Below are 24333 nucleotides of genomic sequence, written 5' to 3'. Positions count from 1 at the left end.
TAGGTCCTCAATAATTTGTTAAAAGCAAGGGAGGGACGCCTGGGTGGCTCAGTGGGTTAGGCGACTGCCTTCAGCTCAGGTCATGATTCTAGGGGCTTGGGATGGAGTCCCACCTCAGGCTCCCTGCTGAGCAGGGAGTCTGCTTCTCCCTCTGCCTGCCTCGCTCCCTGCTTGTGCACGCTCGCTCTCTCTCTCTCTCTGACAAATAAATCAATAAAATCTTTAAAAAAAATAAAAGCAAGGAAAAGGGGGACGGTGGGGAGAAGGGTGGGAGGCAGAAGGAAGGACGGAAGGGAGAGAGCGAGGGAAAACAGAGAACAGTATAGAAAGGAAACGTAGAGAAAAGAATTATTTTATAAGGACCCGATGTTCCCGCTGATAAACACCACCCAACAATGAAACAGGCCCTTGTCCTCCTTAGGAAATGATCTAAGCACACTGCTGAGGTTTCTTTTCGGGGACATAACTTTCATGAAACAAACTAATCCACTGGAGTTACTGGTTCAAAGTGATGGTTCTCAGTGTTTTCTCATACTCTGGGGGCCAGACTGAGCTGTTCACTGTTACAATAAAATAATAGCCACATGCAAACATGCACACATTAACTTTCAGGAAATCTTTAAATGAACAGCAAGAGTGTTTTTACTTTTAACCCCTTCTCCAGCACACATGGAGGTGGAATTCTCACATACGTTGTCACGTGCTCATAGAGAACGAAGCAGATGAACACACAACAACAACCAAAAAGTCAAGCGAAGTTCCCAGAAATGGAATTTCTTGTAAATATTTAACCACCAGTATAAGACACAATCAGTTGTTTCTATTTCATCTGATGCAGAAAATCTGTATTGCATGATGTTCACAAGGAGTACCAGCGCATTCCCATTTTAGCAGCCATTCCTCAGTGTGAGGAATTCCAACACCACAGCAGGCTCACCTGGGGATACATGGGTTTGCACAGAGGACCTCTTGCAGGTGGGCCTCAAACCACATCAGGGCACATACTCCTCTGTCACCTTGGGTGGCTCAGTGCTTAGCACGGCAATACTGCAAAAAGCAATGAATTTAAGACCACTTTGAGCAACTATAAAGGAATTTTAAAAAATAAACCGAGTAGGGGCGCCTGCGTGGCTCAGTCGTTGAGCCTCTGCCTTCGGCTCAGGTCACGGTCCCAGGGTCCTGGGGTCGAGCCCCGCATCGGGCTCCCTGCTCCGCGGGAAGCCTGCTTCTCCCTCTCCCGCTCCCCCTGCTTGTGTTCCCTCTCTTGCTGTGTCTCTCTCTGTCAAATAAAATCTTTAAAAAAAATTTAAAAAATAATAAACCGAGTATATTATTATTATTAAAATTGTTATGTAAATAAAAGTAGGGGCGAATTATATCATTATTCTCAATAGTGGACTAGTCATACTCATCTCTACTAGTCGCTAAATATGTTATAAAGCTGAATTCGTTTGGGGTAACTGAAAACTTTAGATAAATGCTCTTGCTTCCACATGAGAGAAGAAAGAGAAGCAGTTTTCTGTCACCATGAGGTAGTTTAAAGTAGAGCTTCTTGAACGCTCTGCAGTGGAGGACTAGGGTTTTTTTTAATTTCGAATCACAGACCAGTATTTTTGTAAAACAACAACAAAAACAAAGAATTACTAATGAAATAAAAAGCAAACACAAAACACAAGCTGAAGTTCGGATTCACTAAATATAAAATCACTTAAACTGCCGCAAAAGTTTCCAAAGGCTCGCTCTTGATCTCTGTATATTTTTGTCCGAACGACACACAGGGTACGCTAAAACCTTGCCATCTAAAGTATGGTCCTTGGACCGGCAGCACCGGCGTCACTTGGGCACTGGTGAGGACCTGGACTCTCACCCTCCACCTAGACTCACTGAATCAGAATCTACATTTTAACATGATCCTGGAGGGATCTGTGTGCACATTCAAGTATGAGAAGCATCGGTCCAAACCACAAAATCAAAAGCAACTGTACGGGCACGTGGGTAGACGCACATAACTTGAAGACCACAGAGTGTTTTATGATCAACTCACCATATTTTATATAATAGGTACCTGATAAATTCACCCTGAGGCACAGTTTAGGCCATTGTCAGCTAGGCCTGGCCTCCCTATGCCCTGGAGCTCAAGATCTGATTCACTTGACTCTCCAGATCCACGGAAGATCAAGTTTCCCTAAGTTATACAATACTTCCCAAGGACTCGTGTTCTCGTGGTCACCTCCGCCCGTGGATTCCTCTTTCTGCCTGTGCTGGCTCAGTTCACGTTAAATGAGGTAGCAAACAACCCCTTTATCATCTTCAATGGAAGTCCATTCACCAAAGCATTTGTTGATTTTGCTACAACTCATAATAAAACAGAGACATGTGGAGACTTTGTGAACATGATTTAAGAAAACTGTATCTAAGCCAATCTAAAAGTTAACACAACGTTTCATGGATAAATCACACAAGAAACTTTCCCACAAAATTTTGAAATGCCCACCACCACTTCCATTATTTAATATTCTGCTGGTAGTGCCTAGCCCATGTAATTAGCAGTGCAAGGAAATTTTAGACGTTAGAATGGGAAATGAGACAATATGAAAGAATCCCCGGAAAACCCAATATAAACAAAAAATAAGACCAAACAATAAGAAAATTCAAAACATTGTAGAACATAAGGTGAATGTGGCCAATAGCTTTCATAAATATGCCAACACTAAGTTTGAAGACACAAGGGAAGAAAGGATTTCCCTTCCATTGCAACAACAAAGTTTAAATACCAAGAAAGAAGCTCATCGAAAAATATTTAAGATTTGAAGAAACACTTAAAAATGGGATTGAGGGACACAAAAGAAGAACTGAACATTTGGGAGGGTCCTGCATATTCTGGCATAGGATGACTCATTTTTCTAAAGAGTTCTCATCTTCTTAAATTAATATATACATTTAACTTAATCCCAATGAAATTACCATCCAGGTTTAAAAAAAACTTGACCAGCCAACTACAAATTTGATTCAGAAACATAAATATGCAAAAGTATCAAGAAAAATTCTGAAAAAGAAGTGTAATGAGAGGTTAGCGATTTGCCAGATGGTCCCAAAATGTCAATGAATGTGGTATTGGTGTGTTCGTGCATATGACAATGGCTGAGAGTAAAAAAATCCAAAAATAGGTCCAAGAATACATGGGGATTTAATGTCTTAATAACGAGGAGACATCTCAAATCTAAGTATAGGGGTGTCTGGGGGGATAGTTTATTGGATAAATCATCCTGGGATAATTGAGTAACTGTTTGAAAAATATAGAAGGGGATTGGAGCTGTAACTTATTCCTTACATCAGGATAAATTTCAAATATATTAATGTTTTAAAATAAAAAGTGAAAACTTGAAAAACTTGAAAAAGTACGAAAGAATTTATTTAGAACTTGAAAAGAAAATACTTCTGACTATGCTATTAATACCAGAAACCGTAAAAGAAAAGACTGCAAATTAAGGTGCACAAAAATTACTCAAAGCAAAACTCACGACAAGAAAAAACCCAAGAAAAATGATGAAAAGAAAATACGTCTAACTTATTGTTATGGACTGAACTGTGTCCTACTCAAAATTCACACATTGAAGCCTTAACCCCAAATATCATTTTAGGGCTAGTAATCTTTAGGGAGGTGATTAAAGTTAAAAGAAATCATACGGAATTAGACAAATACTACATGATTTCACTTACATGTGAAGTCTGAAAAACAAAACAAACAAATGAAACTCACAGATACAGAGAAGAGACTGGTGGTTATCAGGGGGGAAAGCGGGTTGGGGGTGGGCAAAACGGGTGAAGGAAGCCACCTGTATGATGATAGATGGTAACTAGACTTATTGGGGTAATCACTCTGTAGCGTATGCAAATATCGAACTCAGCAGAAGTTGACATCGCAGGCCTGAGTCTGAAATCTGTAGGACAGGCTGTCAGGGAAACATTTCCTGAGTGCCTACCATATGCTGGACATGGAGCCAGTCTCAGAGTCCATGGAATGGGTGGGGCATGGTCCCCACCAACAGCCTCACCAATTGCCTAGGGAGCAAGACAGACATACATTCAGACAACTTCATTTATTGTGGCTAACTTATAAAGTTACTGTGCGAATATAAAGAAAATGTATTTAGCCATGGCCTTTACTCTGGAGGAGATGACCTCTGAATTGCCTTTTTTTTGACAGAGAGAGACACAGCGAGAGAGGGAACACAAGCAGGGGGAGTGGGGGAGGGAGAAGCAGGCTTCCCGCTGAGCAGGGAGCCTGATGCAGGGCTCGATCCCAGGACCCTGGGATCATGACCTAAGCCAAAGGCAGACGCTTAACGACTGAGCCACCCAGGCGCCCCTACCACTTTATTTTTAAATGTACAATTCAGTGGCATTAAGTGCATTTATAGAGTTGGGCAAACATCACTCTGAATTGACCATTAAAGACTACGTAGGAGTTATTCCAATGTAGCAGACATTGTCACATGCTACAGAAGTCACATTCTCTCCCCACCTCCATTTTTTTTTTTTTTACACAAATGGTATCATACTTCACACAGTGTTTTCACTCTTGTTCTTCTTTACCTAAAATATCTTCGAGGTTTTCCATATAGTTACATAAAACATTCCTTTTGCTTTTTACTTAACAGTTGTATACTATTCCACTGTCTGGATTAATATAATTTATGTAACTGGTCTTTCACTGATTATATAAATTTGGATGGTTTCTAATACTTTCCTATTACAAACAACACTACAGTGAGTAATAATGCACTTACATCATTTCTCACATCTTTAAGCATATCTATGGAATCTGAAAGAAAATGGAATTGTGGGGGACCAGAGGAATTGTGGGAAAGAACAGAGAACTGTGGGAAACAAGGGGAATTGTGGGAGAGAACAGGGAATTGTGGGGGAACAGAGGAACCGTGGGAGAGACTGGAGAATGGTGGGGAACAAGAGGAATTGTGGAAGAGAAGACAGAATTGTGGGAACAAGGATAACTGCGGAAGAGAAGAGAATTGTGGGAGAGAATGGGGGAATTATGGGAGAGACTAGAGAATTGTGGGCAACAAGAGGAATTGTGGGAAAGAACAGAACTGTGGGAGATAACGGGGAATTGTGGGGGAAAAGGAGAATTGTGGGAAACAAGGAAAATTGTGGGAGAGAACAGAGACTTGTGGGAAACCAGGGAAATTGTGGGAAAGAATAGAGAATGGTGGGAAACAGGGAATTGTGGGAGAGAACAGAGACCTGTGGGTGAGCAGAGGAATTATGGGAGAGAACAGAGAACTATGGGAACAAGGGGAAATAGCTACAGAAAACAGAATTGTGGGGGGCCAGAGGAATTGTGGGAAACAAGTGGAATTATGGGGAAACACAGAGAATTGTGGGAGAAAACAGGGAATTATGGGAGGAAAAAGGGAATTGTGAGGCAAGGGGAATTATGGGAAAGAATACACAAAAGAACAGAGAATTGTGGGTGTGACAGGGAATTGTGGGAAAGAACAGAAAATTGTAGGAGAAAACAGAGAATTGTGGGAAAGAACAGAGATTTGTGGAAAATAAGGGGAACTGTGGGAGAGAACAGAATTGTTGGGGACCAGAGGACTTGTAGGAGAGAATACAGAATGGTAGGAAACAAGGGGAATTGTGGGAGAAAGGGAATTGTGGGGAACAACAGGAACTATGGGAAAGCATGGAGGATTGAGGGAGACAAAGAGAATTGTGGAAAAGTGCAGAGAACTGTAGGAAACAAGGGGAACTGTAAAAGAAAACAGAACCGTGGAGGACCAGAGGGATTGTCAGAGAGAACCGACAGTGGTATGGGAGCAGAGGAATCATGGGAGAGAACAAAATTGGTGGACCACAAGAAATGTGGGAGGGAATAGAGAATGTTGGGAATCAAGGGGACTTGTGGGAGAGAACAGGTAATTGTGGGGGACAAGAGGAATTGTGGGAGAAAAGAGAATTACGGGAGAAAACAGGGAACTGTGGGAAACAATAGGAATTGTGGGAAAGCATGGAGACTTGTGGGAGACAAAGGGAATTGTGGGAGAGAATGGAATTGTGGGGGAGCAGAGGAATTGTGGGAGAAAACAGGGACTTATGGGAAGCAAGGGGAATTGTGGGAGAGAGCAGAGAACTGTGCAGGAGCAGAGGAACTGTGGAAAAGAAGAGGGAATCGTGGGAAACAATGGGAACTGTGGGAAAGCATGGATAACTGTGAAAAACAACAGCAACTGTGGAGAGAAGAGCTAATTGTGGGAGAGAACGGAGAATTGTGGAAAACGAGGAATTATGGGAAAGAATGGAGAAGTGCAGGGGAGCTAAGGAATTATGGGAGAGAAAAAGAATTGTGGGGGACCAGAGGAAATGTGGGAGAGAACGGGGAATTGTGAGAAAGCATGGAGACTTGTGGGAGACAAAGGGAATTGTGGAGGATAGTACAGAATTGTGGGAAACAAGGGAGCTTGTAAGAGAGAACAAGGAGTTGTGGGAGAGCAGAGGCACTGTGGGAGAGAACAGAATTGTGAGGCACCAGAGGGGTTGTGGGAGAATATAGAGAATTGTGGGAAACAAGGGGAATTATGGAAGAGAACAGAGTAGTGTGGGGGAGCAGAGGAACTGTGGGAGAGAACAGAATGGTGGGGGACCACAGGGAGTGTGGGAGAGAATAGAGAATGGTGGGAAACAAGGGAAACTGTCAGAGAGAACAGGGAATTGTGGGAAACAAGAGGAACTGTGGGAGAGAACAAAGAATTGTGGGAAACAATAAATTGTGGGAAGGAAAAGAATTGTGGAGAGACTAGGAAATTGTGGGAAAAGGGAAGAATTGTGGGAGACAAGGGGAATTGTGGGAGAGAACAGAGAATTGTAAGAAGAAAAAAAGACAACTGTGAGATAAAACAAGAAATGTGGGAGAAAAGAGTATTATGGGAGAAGGGAGAATTGTGAGAGATAATGGTATACTGGGTAAGAGAATGAAGAATTGTTAGAAATAAAGGGAATTGTGAGAGAAACAATTGTGGGAGATAAGGGAAAAATTGTGGGAAAGAAGAGACAATTGTGGGAGTGAATAGAGAATTGTGCTTGAGAGGGAATTGTGGGAGATGTGGAATTGTGGAAGAGGACAGAAAATGATGGGAGAGAATAAAGAATCATTGGAGAGAACAGAGAATTATACTTGAGAGAGGGAATTGTAGGAAAGAACAGGGAATGTGGGGCAAAAGGGAATTGTTGAAGTGACAAGGAATTGTGGGAGTCACAGGGAAGTGAGAAAGAGAAAGGAGAATTGTGGCAAGTAGAGAATTGTGGGGAAAACAGAATTGTGGGAGAAAAGAGGAATTCTGAGGAACAAAGAGAATTGTTGGAAAGAATAGGGAATTATAGTAGACACGGGGAATTCTGGGAAAGAATGCGGAATTCTGGAAAACAACAGGGAATTGTGGGCGTGATAGAAAATTTTGGGAGACACATGGAATTATTAGAGGGAGCAGAGAATTGTGGGAGAGATGGAGAATTGTGGGAGAGAATATCATTGTGGAGAAAAAACAAAAATGCGGAAGACAAGGGGAATTTTGGGAAATAACAGAATAGTTGGAGCAATGTGGAATTGTAGGAGAGAGTGGGAAATCATGAGAAAAATAGAGAATTGTGCTCGAGACAGGAACTTGTGGGAAATCAGTTGCATCTCCATACACTAATAATGAACTATCGGTAAGAGAAAGTAAGAAAATAATCCCATTTATAACTGCATCAAAAAGAATAAAATACCTAGCAATGAATTCAACCAAAAAGGTGAAAGACCTGTATGTTGGAAACTGTAAGATGTTAATGAAAGACATAGAAGAGGACACAAATAAATGGAAAGACATTCCATACTCGTGGATTGGAAGAATCCACATTGTTGAAAGGTCCATACTACCCAAAGCTCCTTGTCATCAGTCAAAGCTCCTTGACATCAGTCTTGGAGAGAATTTTTTTGGATTTCACACCATAAGCAAAGGCAACAAAAGCAAAAATAAACAAGTAAACAAGCAAACATCAACCTATATGGCTTCTGCACAGCAAAGGAAAGCATCAACAAAATACAAAGGCAACATACCAAATGGGCAAAAATATTTGCAAGTCATATATCTGATAAGGCATTAACAGCCAAAATATATAAAGAGCTCATATGACTCAATAGCAAAAAAAAAAAAAAAAAGTCCAATGAGAAACTGGGCAGAGGAACTGAATAGACATTTTCTCAAAGAAGACATACAGATGGCAAACAGGTATACAAAAAGGTGCTGAACAGGGACGCCTGGGTGGCTCAGTCAGTTGAGCATCCAACTCTTCGTTTCAACTCAGTTCATGATCTCAGGGTCCTAGGATGCAGCCCTGTATCAGGCCCTGCGCTCAGCAGGAAGTCTGCTCAAGGATACTTTCCCTCTCCCCCTGCCCCTCCCCTCCGCTCATGTGCACTTGCTCTCTCTCTCTCTCTCTCTCTCTCTCATATCAATCAATAAATCTTTTTTAAAAAGGTGCTGAACATCACTAATCATCAGGGAAATGCAAATCAACCCAACGGAGACTTCACTTCACATCTGTTAGAATGATTACTCTCAAAAAGACAAGAAATAACAAGTTGGATATGGAGAAAAGAACCCTTATGAACTGTTGGTTTGAATGTAAATTGATGTAGCCACTATGGAAAAACTATGGAGGTTCCTCAAAAAATTAAAAATAGAACTTCCCTATGATCCAGCAATTCCACTGGGTATTTATCCAAAGGAAATGACTAACTCAGAAAGATACATGCACCCCTATGTTCACTGCAGCACTATTTAAAATAGCTAAAACATAGAAGTAAACTAAGTGTCCACTGATGGACAAATGGATAAAAAAAATGTGATACACACACAATTTAATATTATTCAGCCATATTAAAGAAGGCAATTCTGCAATTTGTGACATGGATAGACCTTGAGGCCATTTTGCTAAGTGAAGTAAGTCAGACAGAGAAAGACAAACACTGTATGATCTCACTTATATGTGGAATCTAAAAACAAACAAGCAAAAAAACAATTAAAAAACCAAATTCACAGATAGAACATATTGGTGGTTGCCAGAGGCTGGAAGTGAGGATGGGGTGAAATGGATGGAAGTGGTCAAAAGGTACAAACTTCCAGGTGTAAAATAAATTAAGTCCGGGGGATACAATGTACAGCATGGTGACAACTGTTAACAGTACTGTCTTACACATTTGAAGTTGCTAAGACAGCAGATCTTAAAAGTTCTCATCAGAAGAAAAAAAATGGTCTAACTGTGCAGTGACGGATGTTAACTAGACTTATTGGGGGTGATCATTTCACAATATTTACATATATCCCAGCATTATGGTGTACACCTAAAGCTAATCTAAAATTATATGTCAATCATATCTCAATTTAAAAAATATTTTTAAAACCCTGCCACAAAAATTGTGGGAAAGACAGGGAGTTATGGAAGAAATAGACAATCATGGGAAACAACAGAGAACTGTGTGAGACAGGGAATTGTGGGAGATCATAAAAAATTGTGGGAGACATGGGGAATTCTGAGAAAGGACAGAGAATTGTTGGAAAGGGAATTGTGGGACAAACTGGGGAACTGTAAAGGGAGGAATATTATGAGAGAGCCAAGAATTGTGAAAGAGAGTGGAGAATTGGGGAGAGATGGGGAATTATAAAAGAAACAGGGAATTATGGGGGGAAAAAGGAGAATCATCCAGAAGACATGGAATTGTGGGAGCTCTAAGAAGTACAAAAGCAGCACTTTGTAAACATACGCTACTGTAGGTTTGGAAAGGAGACTTGTTTTACAAGGACCAGTCATAAGTTCAGTTTGTAATTACAAAAGACCTTCAATTTTTCTTCTCTGCTAAACTCTTGAGTCTGACAGCAGGAGTTCATATCACACTAGCACAGATTGGCAAACCCACATGCGCTGTCTTGTATAGGCAGATGTACACACACATACACAATACACACGTATACTCTCACACACACACTTGTACACGTACACATACACACACAAACACAACATACATAGAAATATATATGCACACATATCTTGGAAATTTCAAACATGATAACAGAAATAAACTAATAAATGGTTGGGAAATTTTTTAAATCTTACAAAAAATAAAACAAGATGAAAAAGTGATAGAATAATATATAAGAAAATTAGAGAGTCAGTCTAGGAATCCAACATATGAGAAATAGAGGTTCCTTAAAAGAGACAATGAAGAAAGAGGGAGTGGAGCAAGTTATCAAGAAAATTAATAATACAAGAAAATATCCCCAATGTGAAGGTTATGGGTTTCCAGAATGAATGGTCCCATCAGGTACCAAGCCAATGAAAGCAAAGAGGTCTATATCAGCACACCTTTTTTCAGGCCACTAAAAGAAAGAGAAGTTAAAAATATTGTTGAGCGAAAAAAAGAAATGACACTTGACTTTTCAACATCAACAATAGAAACTAAAAGACAATGAAGCAACTGCTTAATAATTCTGAGAGAAATGTTTCTAAACCTAGGATTATATATCCAAACTACCAATCACGTGGGAGGGTAAACCACAGACGGTTTCTGGTTTTCAAGACCTCAAAAACTGATGTGCTCCCAAAACAATGCAAAGAAGAATACAGGGTATCCAAGAACCAGAGATCCAACACAGGATAGGAAAGGGCTGAAAGGAAGTGCCAAGAAGATGACTAGCAGAAATCACTTCCAAACATTTTAGAATTGGGCAGTGGCAGAGGGGACGTGCTTATCTGTGAGAGAGGGCTCAACGGAAAAAAGGGAAACATATATATTTGCTGATGTATTTAAATGCATTGGGAGGAGATTTACAATGCAGACAGGAAGCTTAGGGATAACCTAAAAATCCGGACAAAGGGGGAAAAGGCAAGTTATTAAATTCTATTGAAAAAGTTGTACGAGAAAAAAAATCATCTTTGGTCATAACAAACAGTCCCAATAATGTAAATACTAAACTGTGATGTATCCAAAACCATGTAACTATTGGCACAGGGGAGGGACACGTGTGTTTGTGTTAGCATGTTGTTTGGAACATGGAAGGAAAAGTAGAAGAAACAGGTAAAGAGCAGTAAGTCTTTGCCTGCGGAGAGTGGAAATTGAGGTTGAAAGTGCCCCCCCAGTCTCCCTACCCACCTATAGCTCTCCTTTAATGCCCTGTTTGGTAGCTCCTTCTTTATAAAGCATCCTTGTTCTTTCCTTCCTATCCACTTTTGGCACATGACTCTCGAAACAGTCACTTCTTCCCCTTTGTCTCCAATAGTCTGCACATACATACACTGAGATGTAACAATACGGTTATTTGTTTGCTTGCCTATCTCTCCAATTACCAGAGGTTTTGGGCCTTCTTGTGCCATACGCCCCTGTGGATTGTGGTGAAGGCTGTAAGTGTCTTCTCAGAATAATATTTTTACGTATATAAAACAAAATACAAGAAATCACTAACGAAATCAATTATATTAAAAAGAAGTTATCCGCATATTTTAGAAAAACAGATTTTGATCATTAAAGGTCAGGTTCCCCAGGAAATATACATTGATATAACATAGATTTTAAAATGCTGTCTTGATCCAGTTTGGTCAGTTCCCTTTTTTGAGCAGCTAGGTCCACACTCACCAACCACCTCCCTTGCTGGGCTCTCATACTCTGAGCCACTATCCCCTGTACACCTGCTCCAGAGCCTACCTCACCTGTTCCTTCCCCCTGACCCCCTGGCTCACGAAGGACTCCAGCACTTCTGCATGTGGCATCCCACCATGTGATGTATAACCCCCCTCTTGGGATCTATGAGCACAATAAACTGTTTATTCAATGGTAGCTGTTTCCAGATCTGATCAACTTCACCAAATCTAAATAATAATCAACAATTAAACTTATTAAAATGGCTGAGACTCCAAGCAATGTGCATCAGAGTGCTCTCATGAACAGCAATGAGAGAGCGATGGGAGGTCTGGGCAAAGGGAGAAGTCGAACTGTGATTGCAGTCACAATGGAAGCCTCAGTCCCTGACACTGGGAGGGCCCTTCTGAGGTGACCTCCTTGAGGCGAGAGCCTGGGGTTTATGTACCCTTGCAGAGGCCACTTGGAGGCAGCAGCCTGTCCCCAAGGAGAGGATGTGATTTTGCCTGAGGCAGTTCTCTTTGGCAGAGGGCAATTCCTGGAGAGAGACTCAGCCCAGCGGTGTCAGCTGCTAACAGCCCCCAGCACCCTGGAGATGGCCCACCGGGCCCTGAAGGGCCATCTGGGCATGCTTCACAGTTCCATCACAGTGATACAGAAAGGCATACTTCTTAGTAACACTTTTAAGTAACAAGATAAAATTATCTTAATTTCAAAGTAGTGATGAATAGTATTTTAAGACAGAAACAACCATCATTTGTGACAATTTCTCTGTGGTTTCTATTAGTGCCACATATTGCTGACACTACTAGGATTTGTTGCCTGCATTCCTGGTGGAAAAAATACTGAATTTCTGTTAGAGATAAGTGAAAATACAGACCTTCAAGTCCACACACCCAGTTAAGAAGGCCTTGGGAGCCGGAACCTTGATTTGTTCATTTTGGGATCTCCAGAGTTGGCCGCAGTTCTGGACACCTGCTGATGTTATTTGAGTCATTACTATAATTACAACTGATGAGATACAATTTAAAAGATAGGAACTTAAAACTAACACCTCTAAAGCAACCCTTCTGCGGCTTAAAGGAGCTATAGCAGAGAGCCTCGCTCTGTGGAAGTCTCTGGCTCAGCCCAAACTCTCCCTGCCCGCGCTGGTCGGGAGGGGCGGGGTCGGGGAACCGGCGCTCGCACTTATAGGTCGAGGAGGGAGGGGGCGGACCCGCTTCTGCGTGCTCGACGGAAGCCCTACCTCTTTAGCCCGCGCCCCGCCTCCTGCGCGCCCGGAAATCCCGCCTTCGGAAAAGGAAGTAGCGGTGCGCTGGGGCGCCAGCGGTGACCGCGACGATAGCGGTGACCGAAGGAGGAGAAGGCGGCCGTGGGCTGGCGGTTAGAGGCGGGGCCGGTTCCTCGGAGCGGCTCAGGTGCGGAGTAGCAGGCTGGCTGAGGCCGGTGGGTTTTGGGGTCCCGGGACTGGAGCAGGTGGGACGCGGAGGGGCCGTATGAAGACGACTTTGGCCGCTTTCCCCCCTCGGAGGTCCTTTCCTTCCCTCCTTCCTTCCTCGAATCCCTTTTCTGCGCTGTACCCTGCCCTGTTTCCCAATCCTTTTCTAAGCCCGGGTGTGGCGGTGTAGTCTGGACTCCCCTCTGGGTCACCACGTTTAGGGCTCCCTGTTACCCAGACCTACACTCCCTCTCCATGACGTAGTTTCTCAGGGACCCCCCCCCTTCACCTCACCCCCAAAATCCGCACATCTTAGAAACGTGCCCCTAAAGGTTGGCGTGGTGTACATTTCACACTAGTATTTCCCAAAGGGGTTAATACATTAAAGCTATCCCTCGAAGTGGATACCTTGCCTTGTAGATTTACATCAGAATGACAAGGAGGAAGAAAAAGGGTTGGGCAGATTAAGAAGACCAAGGGAGCGGTCGGAGTCCAGGCATCGGGCATTAATCTGTCTTTTTGCTTTGGCACGTTTGAGTTTAGAATTGTTTGCAGTCAGCGCGGCGGTTCCAACCATGGGTTTGTCTGCATCTACCCCTGCTGTTGCAGTTCAGACCTCAGATGCTTCAGATCATCAGACGGCATCCCCGCCTTCAGGATGTCCCATGCATGAAGGGAAAATGAAAGGTAATTGACCCTTTGTCTAGAAAATAAAAACAAAAGAGAATTCTCAAAAGGATTTTGAGGAAGAGGCAGCATAACACGCTAGTGGGGCAAGGTGAGTTCTCTCCTTATGGTGCTACTTACAAGGTATGAGACTGTAGACAAGTTACTTTTCTAAGTCGCAACTTGTCATCTGAAAGATGAGGATATAATAATATTTCACAGGGCTATTGTGACAAGTAAGATAGTGCATGAGAGTGGAGTGATGGCTCCATACGTTAACCCTTACCCCTCAAAGTTTGCAGTTAGCGTTTCTTAACCTGGGTGGCCACCCCCGTTCTCCCCCACCCAGGGGGATAACATTTGGCAATGTCTGGAAACATTTTTGTTGGTCAAAACTGGGAGGAGGTGTTGCATCCAGTGAGTAGAAGCCAGGAGTTCTGGTAAACATCCTGCAGTGCACAGTACACCTCTGCGACAAAAAATCTCCTGGCCCCAAATGTCAAGAGTGCTAAGGTTGAGAAACCTTGGTCTAGATCTGTCTTTATCTGTCAAGGCAACTTTACATCTGTTGCATTATTCATCTTTGTAAAAGTAAGTCATTACTTACGGCCGTGCTGTTCTTTCCTTGGGTGCAGAGGTGAGAATGGATGGTCCACATTTGCTTTAGATTGTTTATATAAAAGTATGACCTGAAAAACAGTTCCTTGCATTGTACTTTTTGATTCCCTTGGTCATTCAGCAAGATTTTACTCGCTGCCCAGTCTGTGCCAAGCACTGCTGGGTTTTGTTTTTTCGCTGAGAGAAGAGCAACGTATAGAACAAAAAATCCTTTGCCTAATGGAGTATACATTCTCATCCTCGTAATCCTGTGTGGTAGGTTTTCTCCGTATTTTTTATTCAGGAAACTTAAAAGCCACACATCTAATAAGTGGCAAAGCCAGCAAAAACTCTGGGACCTTGGACAAGGACAGACCCAGTGCTCTTCCAGGGTTTCTCTGTACAGGAAGAATGGAGACAGTTGGACAGAGCTGATGTGTTCCTACTCTGAGTGTCCCCGGGTAGATCATAGAGCCCTGAATATGGTTTTATTTCATTTACTGTGTATCCAGAAGAGTCGTCAGTCAGATTTGTTTGCATAAGTAAAGAATGTGGATATTTGTAGGCGGCTAAAGGGGCTCCTGGTTATATGGGAAATATATCAGTATTTTCTCACACCCAGCTGGGATCAGTGACCCAGGAGAGATTGGCACTCTGAATGGGAGCAGAAAGGGGGTAGAGCAAGTCTCCCTTCACCCCTCAAGTGGACAGCTGTAAAGGGTCCTAGGGAATGAGGGTCTGCGAGGAGAAATGGGAAAGGAAGTGAAAGGAAACTTGTCTTTGGTGTGGAGGGCATCCAGCATATTCTTGGTGTTACTGCTGCTGCCTAACACAAGGATCCCTTACTTGGGCAGCTGTCTTCCTGGGCCGTGGCTCTCCCCGTGCCTGCCCCCTCTCCGCAGTGTAGGACCAGCTTCTCAATCTCCACACTTGCTTCCAGTAGCACCTGGATTCTTGGACATCAGCTGCCCCTTCTGCTGCTGCTCTTGTAGGTTCAGACCTTCCCTCTTAAGTGGCATCTGGACCCTACATGGACTATGGAACATTTTCTTTAATATGTGCCTTTTCTTGCTAAATGCTTGCTATCAATTGATGGGGAATAGAACCCCATCAAGGGGTAGTTTTCTGTGCCTTGTTTCTGTCCTGGAGCAAAGCACAAGCAGAGGGGCATTCAGACTTTTCTCCAGGAGCCTTTTTGAAGGCTCCTCTGCTCATTTCCATCTTCTGTCTCCAGTACCTGAGAGAAGGCGTCAGTAAGCCTGGCGTCCTGTGTCCTCATCAGGGCTGGGCCTTGTCTGGAATCTGAATTGAAAGTCAAGGAGACCCGGTAAAACATGGCTGGGCCTCTGCTTAGGTTCCTCTGTGACAGCTCGCTGCTGGGAACCCACGCAGGTACCTACTAGCCCATCTCTAAAACCACGGAATGCACAATACATTCTTTTGCAAATGTTGAGATTTGTTTGTTTGTTTTTGCTGGGGGCATGACACAGTAAGGGAATGGGTACCCATTTCTCTTTCAAGGGGAAAGTAAATTTGTAGAACCTTCTGGTCTATAGGATATTACAATGTTAGCTAGCCTGGCTCTTGGCAACTTGGAACCATAGAAACCTGGCTTTGCCTTTGATGGTGATCACTGGTCAGAAATCCAGCTCTTTAGGGCCAGGATTGAGAGAGCCAGATGTCCTGCCTTTGTGGTGACACTTTTTTACTTGATTTATTTCAGGCTGTCCTGTGAGCACAGAGCCATCTAACCCAACTTGTGAGAACAAAATGAACTCTGTGCCCTCCCACCAAGATCGTGCATATGAGTACGTGGAATGTCCTGTTACGGGCGCTGTGGCTGAGAATAAGGAGAACCTAGATCCTTCTAATCTGGTAATTCACACCCAGCCCCTCTTCCTGGAACATTTTCTGCCGAGATGCTTTCATGAACTCCCAAGACAGACTGCTGACTGCTAGGATTAATTCTCCTTTCCTTTTGAAATAAGTCTGATATTCCATCCACATTGAAAATCCTGAATGCATCGCTAATTGTAGTTTCAGAGAGTGCCTGATAAAGGGAACACTGATCATGAAGTGCCAGAGTAGGCTGACTGGAAAGAAGCCACGCCAAAGGAATATTTCCTTTAGAGATAGTGGAAGGCGGGAAATCCCATTAGGAGTGCAGCTAGAATTGGTAAAGGTGTTTCTGGTCTTGGGAAACCTCATAGGCACGATGCCTGATTAGGCTCTGTTTTCCAGCACAGCCGGGTACCAGCCTGTGTGAGAGTTGCTGGTGTGCTACAGCGTCATGGGGCAGCCACCAGTGGGATGCCGCTGAGAAAGCAAGAACAAGACAAGCGTGGCCTCACCGCATTCTGTGATAGTGTAGGAAATGGAGGTTTCTTGTTTGAAATCACATTTTAATGGAGAGACAGACAGACTCAGATCTGTACTCTGGAAGGCCAGAATAGGCTTCTTAGAAGGCCAGGGTTATCAGAAGTATTTAGACATATTGCCTAACATTTGAAGGAACTAGAAATATTTAGTCTGGAAGCGAAGGGGTGTGTGTGTGTGTGTGTGTGTGTATATGTATGTCATATAACATAACATTTATAACAGTACCATCAAGTGGGTGGTTTGTAAACAACGGACATTTCTTTCTCGAAGTTCCAGAGGCTGAGAAGTCCTATTGGAAGGTGCTGGCAGATTCAGTAAATTTGGAGGGACACAGACATTCAGCCTCAACACTCAGTAATGACCCTGCCAAGCTGTAAGGAAACTGGTGCGTTGAGGAAGAAGGTGGACAAGATCAGGGCAGCACCGTTGATGTTTGAGGCCAGACAGTTCCTTGCCGTGGGGCACTGTCCTGTGCTTTGTAGGCTATTAGCAGCATCCCTGGTCTTCACCTGCCAGATGCCAGGAGCACCCTCTTTTTCTCAGTCACGACAACCTAATGTGTTTCCAGATATTTCTAAAAGTGCCCCCGTAAGACTACTGTTCTAGATAATCTCTAACAGTCTAGTGGGTCAGAACATGGGCCTTTTGGAACCCCACAGACCTAGACTTTTACCCATGGGATCGTTACCTGTAGCAAGAATATTAATAACAGCCAGCATTTCTTCTGGTGATATCTGTAGCCCTTGTGCTAAGCACCATACACACCCTCCAGTAACCCTCGTCCCCATCTTTAGAGCTGAAGCCACTGAGAACGGGCGAGCATGCAGTTTGCCCCACATCACTCAGCTAGGAAGCAGCAGGTCCCAGACTGAATCCCAGCTGCCTCTGACATGTGTCCTTCAACCCCCTGTGGTGACGATGCAGGGAAAATGCTCGGTGTGGTGCCTGGCATACCCGGTTCTCCCGCTACCGTCATTCTGGCCGGGGGGGGGTGGGGGGGGCGTATCGTGATTTAGTGATAAATGTGCATCTGCTAGAAGATCTTTCATACTTGCAACACAAAAGAAGTTCTAGGCCAGGGGTTCTCAACCAGGTGTGATTTTGCCCCTGGGAGGACGTTGGTTGTCACAGCTTGGGAGGGGTACTGTTGGGTAGAGACCAGGGAGGTTGCTAAAAATCCTACAGTGCTCAGAACAGACCCCCATCACCATAAGTCGTCCAGCTCCAAATGGCAGTGGTGCCTGGGGTGAGAACGCTGGTCCAGGGAAGGCGTTTGCACAACAGTGTTGCTGCCCCTTGTGTCTGCGAGGAAGGAGGCTTGTGGTGTCGCTGCTCTATAATGTATTCGGTCCGGAGACCGAAAGCATCGGCACGATCCTAAAAGTAAAGAATATTTTTTTTTAAGATTTTATTTATTTATCTGATGGAGAGAGACACAGCAAGAGAGGGGACACAAGCAGGGGGAGCGGGAGAGGGAGAAGCAGGCTTCCCGCCGAGCAGGGAGCCCAATATGGGGCTCGATCCCAAGACCCTGGGACCATGACCTGAGCCGAAGGCAGACACTCAACGACTGAGCCACCCAGGTGCCCCACGAATATTTTAAAAGAAAGTGGTGGTATACCTATATTTTATGAGATTTTTCCTCAGAAGAGTGAACAGTCATTTTTGAAAAGCTCGTCATAGAAAGGTTTTTAGAAACGTCTACAGTCGTGATACTAGTTTTTACTTCTTAATCCTTGGGGAGAAAGAGACAAAGAATGTTAACTGCAGTGTGTATTTACCATTTGTGAGAACTTCAACAAGAAGGAAAACCTTTGGAACTCCGACTCTTCAGAACAGCCAAATTATCTGGGAGAGCTGAACTTTTGCCATCACTGGCATAATAGGGAACCTGTACCTTGTGTGTGATGCATTGCTTTCCAGAAAGTCATTGATTATTATTGTTTGTTTCTACTTTATGTCCTATTTCCAACATTTAAAAAAATCTGCTTAATTTACCTAGATGCCACCACCTAATCAGATGCCGGCCCCCGATCAGCCGTTTGCACTGTCTACTGTGAGAGAGGAGTCGTCCATTCCGAGAGCAGATTCGGAGAAAAAGTGGGTTTATCCTTCCGAGCAGATGTTTTGGAATGCAATGTTACGGAAAGGGTGAGTGAGCATATTACTGAGAGTATAAATTTGCTCATCAAATTCATTTAAGAATTAAATGTTAAAGAGGTTTTCATCCCCAAACATAAAGTTTTTGTAAGCTAATCAGTATATAATATTCAACTGATTTTTTCAGACTTAAAAGAATTTAAATGCAAGGCCAGTGTATTAGTTGGGATTCTCCAGAGAAACAGACCTAACAGGATGTGTTCTTATACATAGAGATTTATTATAAGGAATTGACTCACGTGATCATGGAAGCTGAGAATTCCCATGGTCTGCAGGCTGGAGACCCAGGAAGAACTGATGTTTTCATTCCAGTCCAAAGGCAGGGAAAAAACCAGTGTCCCAGTTCAAAGGCAATCAGGCAGGAGGAGTTCCCTTTTATTTGCAGGAGGCTCATTCCTGTTTTATTTAGACCTTCAACTGATCAGATGAGGCCCACCCACGTTAGGGAGAGCACTCTGTTTTACCCGTTTAAATGTTATTCTCATCCAAAACACTCTCACAGACATACCCAGAATAGTGTTTGCTCAAATATCTGGCCCCGCCCCACATGGCCTAGTCAAGTTGACACATAAGGTTAACCCATCATCGCCATTAGTTTTTAAAAAATACTATTATGGAAAATACTTAAAGTTGGGGAGTCATTAATCAGTGGTACTGACTGAAAAACTGTCACCTTATGGTCCTTTGATATGTGTGTAAGTGGTTCTTGGTCACTGGGTGAAACGGATATGTGCACTGATAGCGCAGAATCCTCAGTAAGGTGTATCGTGCTTTAGCGGACGTTCTTTCCTAGGTGGAAGTGGAAGGAGGATGATATTAGTCAGAGAGACATGTATAATATCATCAGGATTCACAATCAGAACAACGAGCAAGCCTGGAAGGAGATTTTGAAGTGGGAAGCCCTTCATGCTGCGTAAGTATGTCTGAGATCTTAAACAGCCATCCTTCCAGCGTCTTTCTTATTTTATCCCAGCTTTCTAGAGTTTGAACCTTTTATTCCAACAACGTGTTATATAATACATTTTAGGCGGTGGGCCTGCGTCAGTGACTAGTGAGAGACCACTCCCACGCAGCTGTGTGAAATGGCAAGCATTTCGTTACGCTTATGGATTCGGTGGGTCCCAAGTGCAGAGAGGACGGAGCAGGGATGGCTCGTCTCTGCTCCCAGTGTCTAGGGCCTCGGCCAGGTTCTGATCAGGGATGGCTTGACAGCCGTGGGCTGGGATTCTCTGAAGGCTGGACCATTTACTCATCTGGTGATTGATGCCGGCTGTCCGCCAGGACACCTCCCTACAACCTCTCATTGTGGCTGCTGTGGTGGCTGGGTTCCCAGAGCTAGAATTCCAGAAGGCTCCAGGGAAGCAACATCTCCCTTGATGACCTGGCCTCAGCTGTCCCACAAGTCTGCCCAGGTTCAAGGGGAGGGGCTGTAGACCCCACCTTTCAATGGGAGGAATGCCGCTTTCCACTGAAGGCACAGCATGTGCGATGGGAAATGGTACAATGCTCTCTGCCCCAAAGCTGATAAGAAAAGTGGTTCTGTTCCCTTAGCAGCATTGAATCCCCATTAGGACTAAACATCGAGGGTTGTCTTAGCACGTGGGCCTTTTTCTCGGAGAGAATAGGTGACTGCAGTCGAGTGTGTTGGCAGTGATGGACCATCAGTCAGCTCGAGCAGTCGTCCTCATACTTGAGCTGCGTCGGCATTGCGTACGGGTTTACTAAAACACTGAGTGCTGGGCCCCCACCCCCAGGGTTTTTCAATCAGTAGATCTGGGGTGAGGCCCAGACTTGGGCATTTCCAGAACAACACAGATGCTACTGGTTTGAGGAGTCCACCTCGAGAAGGGTAGGGGTGGGGAATGTCAGCGCAAAAAGCCAGATTGTAGCATCACGGGCGGATTACATTTTAAATTCATGACAGGATCGCCTGGGGTGGCTCAGTCGGTTAAGCGTCTGCCTTAGGCTCAGGTCATGATCCTGGAGTCCCAGGATCGAGTCCCGCATTGGGCTCCCTGCTCGGCGGGGAGTCTGCTTCTCCCTCTGCTCCTCTCCCTGCAGGGAGTCTGCTCCTCCCCCTGCTTCTTTGCTTCCTTGGTCTTGAATAAATGAAGTCTTTAAAAAAAATAAAAATAAATTCATAATAAAAGTGATTAACTTCTTGGCTAAAGTCCACTGAATGATTTTGTTAAGATGTTCGGGGTGGTGTTTTTTTTTTTTTTTTTTTTTTTTTAGTATTTGGGCTCTGAGGTTCATTAGTAGCACTCCCTGGGTGTCCTGGGCAGGCACCAGGCCTGGCAGGGGTCCGTGTGAGGAGGGAATGGCTCAGCAACCAGGATTCCCTTCTCGGTAACCCAAGGCCAGCAGGACTCAGCTCTGTCCCCCTCCCAGCTCGCTAGTGAAGTGAGCCGCAAGTGTCCGAACGTGTGCTGGAGCGAAAGCCACCTGCTAACTACGTGTAGCGGGACGTTGGAGCAGAGAGAAGACACACAAGGAGATTCCACTTTGTTGGTTTCAGCCCCCCTTCTAGTCATTTTTCAGGGTCCCTCAAAATTAGGTCGGCCTTTTAAAGACACCTGCTACAGCCTCCAGGGGAAAGCCTGCCTGGGTTGAGTATACTTCTTTGCCAGTGACCCTCTTGAGAAGAGCTGCTAGTGAGTAGTCGATAAAAGCAGGAAGTAAAGTAAGGCCGAGGGGCCTCACGTAGGGCTCGGTCACACGGGGGCTTGTTCTCTCCCTCCCACGTCGTTAGGCCCAGCAAGGCTGAGGCCCCTCCTAACAGTGACAGCAGCTAACAAGATAGGGGGCCTCCCGTATTTACTTACCTAAGGAACTGGTCCAGCACTAATTTCATTTGTTCTTAGGGATTCTTCCAGCATTTTTCTTCAAAAAGGCTTGTTCATTGGTTTCAAATGGAAGAAGAGTGGAGGATGTTCTTTTATTTGTTTAAAAAAAAGAAAAACCCTGCTGCCGGGTGTGAAAGTCGAGTGTAATGCCCAATACTTAACATTTCTTTTTTTTTTCCCCTGAGAATATACCTGTACCCACCCCCAGCAAGTGGAGTCCCCTTCCTGACTCCTGGCAAGATTGCTGTATTCGGAATGTAGTGGAGGTGGTGCAGCGTCCTTGAACCAGAAATACAGAGCAATATTTTTATCAAATAGGGATATTTCTTTGAATTGTTTTGAAAGTTCTCTCACTCTGTAAACATGAAATTATGTAAAATGCATACAGAAAAATGTGTGTTGTCGAGAAACTGCAACATCACATTTCTCAACGGAGGGAAAATATTTTAATAGGCTTTTCTTGTTTGGAAATTTCTAGGGAGTGTCCTTGTGGTCCATCATTGATCCGGTTTGGAGGTAAAGCGAAAGAGTATTCACCAAGGGCAAGAATTCGTTCCTGGATGGGGTGAGTGGCAGTGCAGAAATGTTATCGTACGTTCCTCAGGTCAGGGTCCGCTTTCCCTTGGCACCCAAGCCAAGCACTCAGAACTGCAGTGCCATCTTCCAAAATGTTATCAGGATTCAGCTGGAGATCTCTCCCTCTCCCTCAAGTTTGCCTGTTGGTGGGCAGACTTCTTCAGGTTTCGTGCGTCGTTCCCTGTCTGATTATCGTAGCCCTGAGCTGAGTTGTCTTCTGTGTTTTTGGAACTGTCCGCTTCTCCCCCCACGATCTCTCTGCATCTGGGCACTCAGCATCCCCCTCTTTTCTGCCAGCCTAGACCGATTCTTAGGTCGCCCTGGGAGCTCTGCAGTATCTCAGCCGACCTCCCTGGCCTGGTCTCTTTCCTGTAGACCGTGTTGCCTTGCGGGCAAATGAGCCGTCGTCTGACATGGGCTCATCACGGCTCTGCGGCACTGTCTTCAACACAGTAGACGGGTGCTTCGAGCCTCACGTCCTGGTTAGACCTTCGACCCCGAGAGCAGGTGTTTTCATGCTCGCAAACATGTTTTCATTTCAGCTACGAGTTGCCTTTCGACAGGCACGACTGGATCATCGACCGTTGTGGGACGGAGGTCAGGTACGTCATCGACTACTACGATGGCGGGGAGGTCAGCCGGGACTACCAGTTCACCATCCTGGACGTCCGGCCCGCCTTGGATTCGCTCTCGGCGGTGTGGGACAGAATGAAGGTCGCGTGGTGGCGCTGGACTTCCTAACCGCTGCTTTGTTAGAGATGGGGAAATAGAAACTATTTTTTTCCCAAGCAATACATTAAACTATTTTCCCCAAACTGAATTGCTCTCATGATGTAATGGGAATGGCAAGTAGGTGAGGACGCCTTTCACGTCCCGTAGTAAGGGTGCCCTGTGCCGCGTTCTTTGGTTTTTACCTCGTGCAGTCTATAGCAGGTAGTTGGAGGTTTCCTTCCCACTTGGCCTAAGTGGGAAGCGCGCTCCCGTGGTTTTTCCTTCAGCTGCAGTATTGCCTGTGTATTTAATCTAGAAAAGTGAGCAGCATCTGAAAAAGAAGGTTTCTTGTCATGTGAAGAGAGCTGCTTTTCTCCTTACTCTTTCTCAGGAATACTTGAGACGTAGATCTGAAAGCCCATGTTCTGCTGAGGAGCTTTTAGCTGGCCAGATATTTGAACTAATACTATTTATTACAAATAAGTAGTTCTGCTTTTGAAAAAGTTACCGGCGTCTCTGTCCCTACAAGAGCAGCGCGGCCTTAAGAAGACGCAGAGCTATCCACTGGCAATGCCCTCAGCAAATCGAAAGCGCATCTTGGCTCCAGATTCTCAATTGTGAGAATTTTTCAGGCTGGACCTTGTTCTAGAATAGTTTCAACTCCCCCATGGTTTGATGATGCACGTGCATTGGAATCTATGTTTTCACTTTTTAAAAGATTCTCACTTTAACTCCCACTATCTGCTCCGTACCTCTGCTCCCAGCAAGCACGTCTCACTGCCTGTGGCATTTGACAGTTTATGCCCCCCCCCGAGTCCTGCTCCTCCTGCCCGAAGCCCTCCCTCCAGCCGGCCTCACCAGAACCTTGAAGGCTTGGCGCTAATCGCAGCACCAGGACGGTCCCTCTCGGAAACACGATTCTATGTTGTTGAGTGTTAGGATTTACAAGAAGAGTGTTTTTCTCCAGATACAGAATGTTTCATCGACTCACTGTCTCGGTGCAGATTTTTTTCAGGGAGCTCAAAGTTTGCCGTTGAAATTCTTTCTACCATTGATTCATAAACTGGTTGTTCTACCTACAGCATGTTACAAATGACTCTTGGGGGTTTTCTTAAGTGTTGATAACATTCTTTTGATTTCCCTGGAGTCTGGCGTTAAGTTAGTTGAAGGAACTGGCAGTCGAGTGATTCATTTGATACCGATTTTTTTGTTGTGTTGGTTTTGTGTGGTGTTTTCAAAATCGAACAACTTGAAAATCTTCTACA

At 44.4% G+C, this 24333-nt stretch overlaps 2 protein-coding genes across 5 annotated transcripts in view; one reads left to right on the top strand and one right to left on the bottom strand.

The window, feature by feature from the left end:
- Positions 1–12803, bottom strand: part of MID1 (midline 1) — a 590235-nt gene extending 577432 nt beyond the window's left edge. For 2 of the 3 annotated variants that reach the window (XM_027609028.1, XM_027609036.1), the window contains exons 1-2: positions 12576–12741; positions 938–1047 (exon numbers count right to left, since the gene is read on the bottom strand). The gene's annotated coding sequence lies outside the window, so the exon portion shown is untranslated. The other variant, XM_027609029.1, reaches the window with a different exon arrangement.
- A 186-nt stretch (positions 12804–12989) lies between these two features.
- Positions 12990–23172, top strand: LOC113931147 (cytochrome c-type heme lyase). 2 transcript variants are annotated; one of them, XM_027608944.2, is made up of 7 exons: positions 12990–13113; positions 13677–13820; positions 16120–16271; positions 18778–18926; positions 19729–19848; positions 22260–22346; positions 22900–23172. In XM_027608944.2, the coding sequence occupies exons 2-7, from the start codon at positions 13709–13711 to the stop codon at positions 23096–23098; spliced, it is 819 nt and encodes a 272-aa protein (XP_027464745.1). In that variant the 5' UTR covers positions 12990–13113; positions 13677–13708; the 3' UTR covers positions 23099–23172. The 2 variants fall into 2 exon arrangements, with proteins under 2 accessions (XP_027464745.1, XP_027464746.1); XM_027608945.2 differs by having other exon boundaries at positions 12990–13141.
- The last annotated feature ends 1161 nt before the right edge of the window (positions 23173–24333 follow it).

The sequence above is a fragment of the Zalophus californianus genome, chromosome X, assembly GCF_009762305.2.
Source record: "Zalophus californianus isolate mZalCal1 chromosome X, mZalCal1.pri.v2, whole genome shotgun sequence".
Taxonomy (NCBI): Eukaryota; Metazoa; Chordata; class Mammalia; order Carnivora; family Otariidae; genus Zalophus; species Zalophus californianus.
Note: the sequence above shows the minus strand (reverse complement) of the source record. Positions and strands in the feature narration are given on the sequence as shown.